Genomic DNA, 11,233 nt, shown 5'->3' on the forward strand with positions numbered 1-11,233 from the left:
CAGCTTACTGAACTCTCTATCCACTCTGAGCTTGTTTTATGAAAACTTTATAAAAGTTTACTTTATGCTAAGAAAGCTTGAAAACACTCCAGGAAGCAGCAGCTCTTTGCCTCTGTTCTGTTTGAGCTGAAAAGCCTCACCTGTTTGGTCTCGTCTTCAAGCTAAGTTCATGGTGATCTTACACGTTTGTTATTGTGTATTTTGTATCAATAACACAGCAACAATTCCACAAATTTGGTGTTACCTTTCTTTTATACTACCTGTACTCTTACATTAAATACTACTAGTCTTTGAACTATTGCAGCTATCCAGTGAAAAATACTTCCCCTCAAATTCACAGGCAACCACTTCAAATCAATGGCAACTGTAACTTACTCAAAATTTGAACCCATGTACTCTTTGCCAGTGTGCATACTCCAAGAGCTGTGCACAAAAGACCCTCATAGGGCTGCCCCTAGCCTTCTGCAAACTATTACATATTTTTCAATAAAAGCTTTCTCCCCCAAAAGTACAAATAGGAGCCTGAAATATCAATATCGTGGACAAAATAAAAGGAGAAAATGCAAAAAGGTATTTTCAGATACTATTTGAGCTAAAGTAATTTCCTGAACTTCATAGCCCTATAAAATATTTTTTTCTTGAGAAATCTTAAGGCTGTATACACTTCAAAACTGTTTCTCAAAGATCGAGGAAAAGGAGTTTCTATTCTTTGTTTACACCTTGGACCCACATCTATGCATACAAAACAACGTACAAAATGCATTTAACTATCAGAAAGGGACACAGGCTTGTTAAATGCTGCACAAACAGAAGGCATACTTACCAGAGAGAATGCGACTGTACTTAAAATCTTCCTCAAACAATGTCCACAGATTGCTAGAAACGGTGCCAAAGCGGCTGCAAAATCTTTCTCTGATTTCCAAAAAAATTGTAAGTAAAAAGTCCTTTGCAGTCACCAAAGCTCTTTAGCGTACGGATGTTGTGTTTGTTAAGCACTTGTACTGTATAAGTTGGTGAAACTCTTCCAGTGGATTTTGTTTTAACGCATGATCGAATGCGGCCTACCCATACCTCATAATTGCTGACTTCCCCAAACTCAGGTTTTAGCCTAGGCCTTCCCTGGGTGTACATTCAGTTTTCTTGCTCTTTTGATCTCCTAAGCTATGAAGAAGTACATTCCTCTCCCCAAAATTAATGTGACTTCTGAAGATTTGTGCATGCTAAAGCTGCCTCACTTTCTGTCCAAGCAGGGCCAATGTATATACCACCACAAATCAATATATAAAGGTAAAGGCGTTTTCATTTTACTCTGTGTCCAGCAGAGACAAGCATGGAGGTAAAGATACAAAGGGAAGGATCCTATCCACTTTTATCAGACATATGCTCTTCTATACCCAGCCTGCTGGCATGCATTGCCACCAACCACCCACTGTATGTAGCATGGCTGTAGCTTTACCTAAATAGATTGAGAACCTCTCTTATGCTGATTACGTTTTCATTCTGGTATCAAACTTCTTTTAAATCCCAGGGAAGACCACCCAGCTGAAGGCTAAAACCTTATTTAACGACTAATTTTTTCCGGGCTACAGTGCTCTCTCTGACACAAGAAGAACTTGCCTCACCACCTGCAGCAGCCGGCCTCACGGCCCACCACAGGACATTGTTACAGCACGGGAGTTCATATTTCACCAGTCCTGCAAACCCAGCTCCGAACCAGCCCATAGCTAACTGCAATTAGGGGGATGCATGTGGCTGAAGATCATGTGCAGGTTCTCTCCTGTGACCCAAGGGCTGGAGATTCCACCATGGAGCACAGTGCTCTTCCCTCACCTCAAGAGTCTTAAAATAGCGCCTCACAAAATAAAAGCCTGCCTTACCTGTAACATGGAGCTGTGCCTGCAGGGTGACAAAGACGGTGATCCTCTTCCACTTCATCTCACTCCGGCAAGCGGTGCTGGGGTGAGCGGCGTGGGGCGATGGGGAGGAAGGCACCTCTACAGGCTCTGCTCTTCTGGCTGCCTCCACAGGAAGCACTGCTTCTATAAGGGCTTTTGGAGTCCACCTGCTGGCAGCCACCCCAAAACACACGTGCCTTCCTCTGCTTCGCAGCTTCTGAGGTCTGGGTTTTACGTTCCTGGTATTGATGCTTATGGTTTCCTTTTGTATTTTTATTTTCTCTTTACAAGATTTTCTTCTCTCTCTCTCTCTTTTTTTTTTTTTTTTTTTAAAAAAACTTTGATGGTTCCTAGGACATCCCAATTCAGTAGCTCTAAGAGGGGCCTAGAAAATGTATCTGGTATCAAATTCAGCATGACTTCAAAAGGGATGTAACTATGTCCATGTCTAAATAGAAGTCTAAAATTATAAGTGATAGCTGCTTGTTCAAGAGTGGCTAGCTACACTGGTAAAGATATCAAGTGTAGCTTTATTTCTAAAGCTCTGACTGAAATACGGAGTTAACATTAGCACCTGAAAGTTGCTGTACTCCCCGGGCTACGTGTCAGCCTTCATCACGGGAAGTTGGACTCCATCTGTCTCTGCAGTTTCCACAGGACGTAAAACACCAGCACAACTGGCACTACCTGGCTCCTTTCAGTCGTACGTTACTCTGAACTGGAGGTGCCTTTTGATGTGAACATACCACATCTTTGTATTTCCAAAAACTCTCTGTGCGTGCAGCGCTCTGGAGCCATTTTGTCCTCAGAGCCAGCGCAGCCCATACAGAGGAGAGCCCGTGTCATCTCTGTGGGAGAGCACAGCGTGCATCTCCTCCGCGCTAGGCTCGAAACAGGAAGCTGGGCAGCCTCGAGCTACGTATGCCACACCTACTGACTGAGCAGGCCATGGCATTCAACCTTCCTGCTGCTTGAAGCTGGCCTCTAGTGAGATGCTGCGGTAGATCGGCAGGGTCCGGAGGAAGGAAGCGCGGTTTGAACCTGGCTGTGTCCCGGGAATTTACAGGACTTTTCAGCCACACAGTCTAGGCTCTTCCGTTAGCACAGCACTCAGAGCAACACAAAACAGGGCAGGTGCGCCCAGCTGCAGTGCTCACAAAGCCTCATTTCCTGCAGGTCCACCTTCTCCCTCCAGCACAGTCACTGTGGCACCTGCCACACTCCCCTAAGCCCCTTCTGCCCTCTTGGCCATCCTGTACCCTCAGCTCTCCCTCCCTCTGTGGGGCCAGGCACCCCGCTGCGGGTAATGTAACTGATCTGAAGCGCATGTGCGTGCGTGTGTGCTGACTAACCCAGCAGCCCCCTGTGAAAGTGAAAATGCCCTGTTTTTTCTGCTGCTCTGAGGGCACTAATAAGATCTCTACAGCTACCTACACAAAACTACAAGTAGGAGCAGGTTATGTTTGAGTCTCCTTTGTTTAGCCGGATTGATGTTGACCCCCCAGGTCAAAAGTTGTTGTGGTGGTGGTGAGAGGCAGACTGAGTCAGGAGAATCACAATGCTTGTTTCCTTACAAAGCCAAGCTAGTGATCAAATCTGGCGGTATTAAAGCAACACTCAGTAGGCAGCAGTGGAAACTACACAGGCAACAGAAAAAGCACACTTGAACAGTAACCCAGCAAATGTCACTCTGGAGAATGTGTTGCACTACGAGGTGAAAAAAACCAAAAAAGCGACTTGTATTAACAGTATTCTATCATTTCATCATGCCTTCACTTGAGGACCTCGATGTACTTTTGAAATTCGTGTTATAAAACCAGGGCAGTTAAGCTTTTACAGATAAAAGGAGGAGCAATCCAGCATAACAAAATGAAATTAAGAAAGGTGAAATCTGGAGTTTTAGAAAAGTCTTATTGAGAAGGAGACATATAAGAAAGAAGTAGTTTCTCTGGTGAAGTGTAAAGGCACTTATAAGAAAATAAGATAAAATACTAATCGACATAGTGATGCCAGCTCTCACTTTGTAAAACAAACAAAAAAACCTCACATGATCTTTTTCAAATGTGAATAAACATGTTCACTTTTTTAACCAAAATAAAGAGTAAATTCAGACAACTGTGAATTAGAAAAGCCATAAAACATGACTTAGATTCACCTTAAAACCAAAAGCTCAAACTTTCCACCATCAGAATACAATTGGCTCAACATAAGATTGCTGAACATTTATAATAGTAATACTACTAATATATTTCAGGATGAGAGCTTAAGTTGGGAGTGAACAGAAGTATCTTAAGGAATAGTGGGTTTTTTTCCTTTTTTTTTTTTTTTTTTTTCCTCCCCAATTCTAATTCTTAGAAATGAGGGAGGAAGGGAAATGTGCATCCCCAGCAGATACGGGAACAGCATTGGTGATAACTATTTCCCAGTAGTCCAAAGATGACTGGCAAGGTGAGAGTTATGGGCATATAAGAAGTAAGGATTTATAGTCTTTCAAAAGCAAAGTCAATTGAAATTCTTGGAAGACAGAGACCGAGAAATTCATCACCTTGCCATCTGAAGTAATGAAGGCTAATACATTGATAATTCAGTATAATCCTTTTATTTAATAATTATTATATATGGTACTAGTCAATATCAAAATAATTAAGACGCTGGTGTTACTACAGTGCCCCAAATCCAGTGCTGCATGCCATTCTGCAATACCTCGACACTACTGCTGAGCCTCTGCCCTCCCCTAGCCTCAGGGAGAGTTTCCTGTGTGGCTTTTCTACCCCAAAAGTTGCAAGAGGCTGGAGATGGGCTCTGACTCACTGTCAGGCAGTGAGCAAAGCACAGCCCACAAGACCTGCCACACACTGGAGCTGGAAGTCCCAGATCTGGCTGCACTCAGGTACCTGGTCTGTACTCCAAGGCGAGCCAGATAAAGCCCTTTCTGTCCACCTTGCTATGTAACAGGTGATTGACTGAAATAAGGAATTAGTGAGAGGAAAAAGAGCCCTGCTCCCACTGCAGGCTGCCTAAATCTCACTGATGCCTTATTCAAAAGCTAAAATAATATCATACAAGTTATTGATATTTTTGGGTAACAGTCTCTTCAGAGGAGCAAATGGCACTGCTCATCACTATTCTGCTGACCCCTGTCTCCTCCTGTTATTGATCACAGCTTCTCCCTCAGGCAGAAAGCCAGCAAATTATCACTTTGAATAAAGAGTTGAGGCCAAAGGTAAGGAAAAGGAATGAAGAGCTGTGTAAGAAAGCAAGATTAATGGCCACAGTAGGCACACTGGGAGAACAGCAGTTGGGCCAGTGTGTTTTGATGTCTAGATAGGGAAAGGTCAGAGAAATGGAGTATATGGACTTCATTTAGAAGTGTGGGCAGAGTCAGAAAAAGGCTTTGCATGATAGCGCCCCTAGAAATTCTCTCCTCCCAATCCCTCATCTTTTGCAAAGAGGCAAGCTTATCATCATAACTGAAATACAATGAAATTATTCAAAAGAGCAATCACACTTGTACTATGAGTTATTCTCATAACAAACACAACATTGGAGATGCAAATCACATACAGGTGAGGGTTGCAGAAAAAAGGGAAGTGGTCTCTGCTCTAGGAAAAAGCTGTTCTGTCTTCATTTGTCTTGCAATTGCACTATAAAGGATTTTCTTATAGTGCCACCTTTTCAGCTTATTTGGTCTTTGCATCTCTAGGAACTACATAGCACAATTAAAACTTTGGCAGCTCCTACCTACGTTGTACATTAGGCGATCTCATACGTGCATTTTTACCAACAGTTTAAATGAAACAGTGTTTTAGTTTGCTTATTTCAGTCAGGCTTTAGGAACCTTGATAACACTGGCCTAGAGACTAATGCCAACACTAGTTCAGCTGAACCAACAGCTATTTTTCTCAATACAGACAAGGCCACAGTAGAGACATAAAACCCTCCCTGCTGGGTTAAGAAAAGCTCTTAGCTAACCTGACTCTTTATCTAAACATACGGGTGGAGGAACGCACATTTCAAGAATTACCTGTGCTGGGAAGACTGCAAGATTTTATATATGGCTCCTGAAACAGAATGGGTCAGGAAATTGAACTGGTCCCCAAGTACAGTACAACTCAGTTGTGTTTAACGCAGGTTAAGGTGCAGCTCATTATCTGCAAGGTGTAACATCTTTCACAAAATAGACAAGACGTATTCAGTTGGTTCTGTGCATCAATATACCATTCTATCTCTGGGCACAAGAAACCCTGGAACAGCTCTAATGCAAGGGGCTGATTCATCCCCAGAAGCATCCCCTTTTCATACTTACTGGTTATGCTTTGACTGAACTACTAAAAAAAAAAAGCAGCAGAGTTTGCAGTTTTAACAGGAAATAAATGAAAACTAAAAAACAAACCCACACTGCAGTCGAGGTGAGGAATAAAAAAAAAAATAAATACACACTGCCCTCTGGCTCATGTGTTGCAACCACAGAGAGCTTGCCTGTAATCATCATCGCACACTGCTGGGACTGAGAACAGGTCCGTTAGCAAAAGTTCTCTTAAGCCAATTTGACACAGTTAGTACTTGCAGGCAAAATTAATACCTGCATCACCTGATGGTGGAGCTGGCTGACCTGATGGAGAAGATGGGAGAATCCAGTCTGCAGAGTCTTGCCCCCGATCCAGCAGGAAATCACAGTTGAAGCGCCAGAACTAACTCAACAAGTATCAAAATCGGTTTTGGAGATGTTCACACAAAGATAATGGGTCTTAAATAAGCAACAATTTTCTCTGGTGAGAAAGCTGTAGCCCCTAGCAAGGCATGCCATTCATACGCTAGACTAATACACTGAAAAGAAAAAAAAAAAGCTGTTTACAGTGTGTAAGCCCACAATTTTTATTGACAAAATGTTGCAGAGTGACAGTCCTATATTGCTTCACTGCATTTCAATGCACCATAGTGCCTTACAGTGAAGCTTCGCTTTGCTATAATTGGGCTCAACTGTGCTAATCCCCTTGGAATGCAGCAATTAATACTTATTTAGTGATAATTGCTGCATTCCAAGGGGATTAGTCCCTGCCCTGCACTTTTGCCAGCATTGCATACAGAAAGCTGGAAAAAAGACAGTGTCTGACTACAGGTCTTGCTTTGCAGCTCCCAACAGGGAGACAACAGAAGTTAGTCTCACTACAACTGCTCCCCTCTGTGTGTGAAAATACTGCTTTTCCAAGGGAAAAAAACCCTCGACTGTGACTACTCCTTGCAGCTGCATTGTGCAAATAGAAACCCTGCCACATCTAAAGGGAAAAAATAAAAAGAAAACAGACACCTGTGCAGTACCATAAAGACAAACACAGTCATGAGCGTATGTTTCCTACGGGAGATGATAAAGAGGCCCTGATGCCATGTAAGAACGAATTCCTATTCATTATCTTGTTTCTTGTGACTAGTAGTTCCTCGTTCCTGCTATGGTCCTAAAATTTTTCAATGCAAAATTGGTTTTGGAAACCCATATAGTAGATGTTAGTAGAAACCTGGAATGCACCCCTCTCTGAAAACTCACTAGTTTTGAGACTACTGAATATATAATGCCTGATTCTTTCATTCTCAGTGAAGCCTTTATGATCTACTCTGGATTTCTCTTTTAATGCACGCAAGAGAGCACTACTTATGTTTTATCTTAAGAAGGAAGCACAATGCTTCTCTTACTTTAAGCTAGTCATGCTACTTTTTCACATCATTATTTCTTTCACCTGTTAATTTCAGATGAATTTCCCTGACTAAATTACAGTATATTTAAAAAAAGAAATACCACTAAACCCACATTATGGAAATGGTACTTTTAATTATACACCACCCTCAGTATTTTCTTGCATGGCTGTACAGACTGCAACTGATCAGTAAGGTTGTGTCTTCCATGAATGTAAAGGTAGTGGAAGCCAGATACTAGGATCAGAAATAAGTAACTTTATTTCCCCTGTTTTTTCCCCCTCTTTGCCCCAGCACATACCTCTTCTGGACTTTTCCCCCCAGATGAACATCTGAAAACAGTTAAATGAATTGAGATTCATTTAAAACAAATCAAAAATCCAATTCATGCTTGATTAGGCAACTGTTTTTGGCTAAATGCCAACATGAAAGAGCTATGCAAGGTTCTTACAGTCATGCTGCCTGTTTTGTGCAATTATGTCTCTATTTCTCATCCCTAAGTGATTGAGTTTGATCTAGAAACAGTAACTTTTTTATACTGGATGATTTTTAATAGGTTGCATTGGCATAAATAATACAGAAATACAAAGCATCTCCAATTTCTTCACATAAATACACATGCTTACGTATGCAATTACATACATACTACCTAGTATCTCTTGAAAGTTTGTATTTCTCCATGATTGTACACATATTTACATATACCCTCTACATGGCTTTCTCAAGTTACATTGTGTTTGTAGCAATTAGGACAGGTGCAAAACGGGAAAGGTTACAACCTGGAGTTGTAGAACAGACAACGTAAAGTAGCTGTATGCCTGTATGGTACACTGACCATTATTAAAGTTAAGGGAAAGCATGCTCTCTCTTGACAAGGCCTGCAGGATGTGTTGGATTTGCTACCATGTGACATCTCTTTGTTTAAACTGGAAAAATTATACGCAAAAGTAAGTCTAACAGCTGCTGGAGTCAGAAGCAAAGAGTAAATAAGGAATTGTTAGGGCTTTTCTATCTAGGATATGAAGATCTAGGAGAAAAACACAAACCTAAAACAATTCAGAACCATCACCACAGTTAACAAATCCTTTGAATAAAAAAGAAAATATCCACTAAATTATATGACATTTCATCGCTTCAAAAACTAACTGCATGCCTGGACTCAAACAACCATAAGGCTCCAGACAGCTCTGCAACTAGCACAACCAGTGATGGTCAAATTTTTAAAAAGTGGGGTTTTTGTACCTTTAATATATCCACCATAGTCCCTTTTATATACCCGGTGTCCCTTTTCCTCACAACACTTAGCACCCCGTCACATCATCTGTCTGGGTAGGCAGAGTTAGCTATACTTTCAGGAGCTGACTAGCCAGCTGCCTTCCACTGTGGAAAGAGAGCTGAGTCGTGACTGTCCTTTCCTGAGCAAAACCTGACGGGTTTTGTTTCCTTTACTGAGCTCTCAACTGTCATGACATATGTTGGAGGTTCCTGGCTTCAAGCTCATACCTGTTCCAAATCTGCATACAGCTGAGGGGGAAAAAAAAAAAAAAGGACAAGTGTCTGGACAGCATGGTTACATAAGTTTCCACAGAAAACCAGGCGACCAAGAACGTTAGCTACTATAGCCAGGATGACTGGAACTTACATTCTAACCTTTTTATACTGTAATACTCAACACAAACTCTGAGAAAGGCTCTGGACAGAAGAGTTCCCACATCAAAAATCCCCAGGAGCAATTCCAAGAGTTCTGCATGCAAAGCTCAAAGGCTGAGCTTTCAGCAGGGCAATCAGGACTGTCAGGGATACCCAGGGACAGCTGCTTCACCAGAGCAGGTGAGCTGAGAGTGTCAGTGGCCTCACCACCAAGCACCCAGGCCCACAGTACCTGAACTGGAAGAGTAGAGCAGGTTGGGTGACAGCAACCAGGGCCAACCACAGCAAAGGCAGCACTGAGGCCAAGCCAGTGGGACCAGGCAACTGGCAAGGGCCTGAACTCCAGCCCAGCTCTCAGGAGAAGCTTTGGAGCCGTTTTTCCCATCTCTCTCACCACCCAAATATCTGCACAAAGGCAGAGCTGGTCTCCAGCACAGGCAGCCCAAACTGCTGGGGCACACCCAGGGCCTTGGCAATAATTTAAGATGGCAGTCTTGACTAACTGGGTCTTATTCTGAGCATTGAACGCTATTGCCCTCCTAATCAAAGGCTGTGCTACTGGCTCAAACAAGCCAAGTTCAACAGTATCAACTAGCTGTTGAATATTCGTTTCTTATGAATCACAAATGGGTGTTTCAGCTAACAGCCAAAGCAACATCATGCTAGTGAACAACCTTGATTTGAATTGCTAGAATTAATAAGCACTGAGAGAAATAAAAGATATCAAGTCTGAAGGTAGCTGCTCCCAGTTGATGTTCCAAGGTGTTCTATGCCTATCTCAATTTCCTTTACTAGAGGTTTTTAATTTAAAAACCTGTAAATCACTTTCATGGACGTTACTTCTAAGCACTTCATAGCACAAAATGATTACAAAACACGCACAAAAGAGATGAATGCTTCTTTTTTAGCAGCTAGCAGGCTGTTGTGTTTATGGAGGAAAGCATTCATAATGTAAAGCAATGTAGGAAAAATAATTTCTTAGTATCATGCCCTCTGTCGTATTCTTTCCCAGCACATTTGAGTTATGAAGAATTCAGTAACCAATTTTAAGTATTAAAGATAGCAATCAACTTGAATGCAAGCCTATGGCACCCTCTTGTGTTCAGCAATAATATAACAGTTGACTCAATTTTGAATCTAAATTCGATGTGTTATTCAGGAAAAAGCTGTTGCAAACATCAAGTTATGATTAATACTTTTTATATTAATCTAATACTCTGATTAATCTTATTTTATTCTGAAGATCACAGATACAATATTAAAAGCCTAAAAAAATAAATCTAGATAGAACTGAATGAGGGATTAAACTGACATCTGATATACATAGGCTCAGTTCTATAATGATATAGCATGTCTCAACACTCCGGACACAAGTGGTACATTACAACATAATAAAGAAAATAGAAATTAAGAGGTATAAACACAAACAGGTCAATAAGCAAGATCAGTAGGCAAAGGAAAAATGTTACTGTATTGTTAGAGTGCCGGGCTGAGATTATCCTAATTAGATTCCTGGCTAACAAACATCCTATGACTTAGTGAGTTACCTAAGGTCATCCTATGCCACGGGCTCTTATCTATGAACAGAAATACTTAGCTTCCTGGATACAGACAGTGACTACATTACTATTTAGAATAAGCTCAGATATGTCAAGCATGCCATGGTAGAGGACACACATGATCAGAAGTCAAAATATTGATACACTTATAGTGGTATTAATTTATTATATTCAGCCTCTTCTATTCTAAACCACAATGTTATTTCTAGATATTAGGAAAAAAAGGAAACACACTCTAAAGTGAATCCTAATACAATGAAGGTAAGCACTGGGAGAAGAAAGAAGAGGAAAAATAGGACAAAAATCTGATGACTTTCTTGAGCTAACATCTTCAGTGATGTTAACATTTACAAACCTATTTCTAAGAGGTAAAAACAGATAGACATTTAGTATGATTTATACCTTAGTCTGCCCTACATTCCACTTCTACTTATAATTTTT

General features: G+C 41.3%; 1 protein-coding gene across 1 annotated transcript in view; it reads right to left on the reverse strand.

Moving 5' to 3' along the window:
• Positions 1 to 2,148, reverse strand: part of CD247 (CD247 molecule) — a 53,643-nt gene extending 51,495 nt beyond the window's left edge. The window contains exon 1 of the mRNA XM_013187122.3: positions 1,878 to 2,148. Coding sequence (XP_013042576.1) covers positions 1,878 to 1,935 — 58 coding nt within the window. The 5' untranslated portion in view covers positions 1,936 to 2,148. The remainder of the gene's footprint in view (positions 1 to 1,877) is intronic.
• Positions 2,149 to 11,233: the final 9,085 nt, after the last annotated feature.

The sequence above is a fragment of the Anser cygnoides genome, chromosome 1 (assembly GCF_040182565.1).
Source record: "Anser cygnoides isolate HZ-2024a breed goose chromosome 1, Taihu_goose_T2T_genome, whole genome shotgun sequence".
NCBI lineage: Eukaryota > Metazoa > Chordata > Aves > Anseriformes > Anatidae > Anser > Anser cygnoides.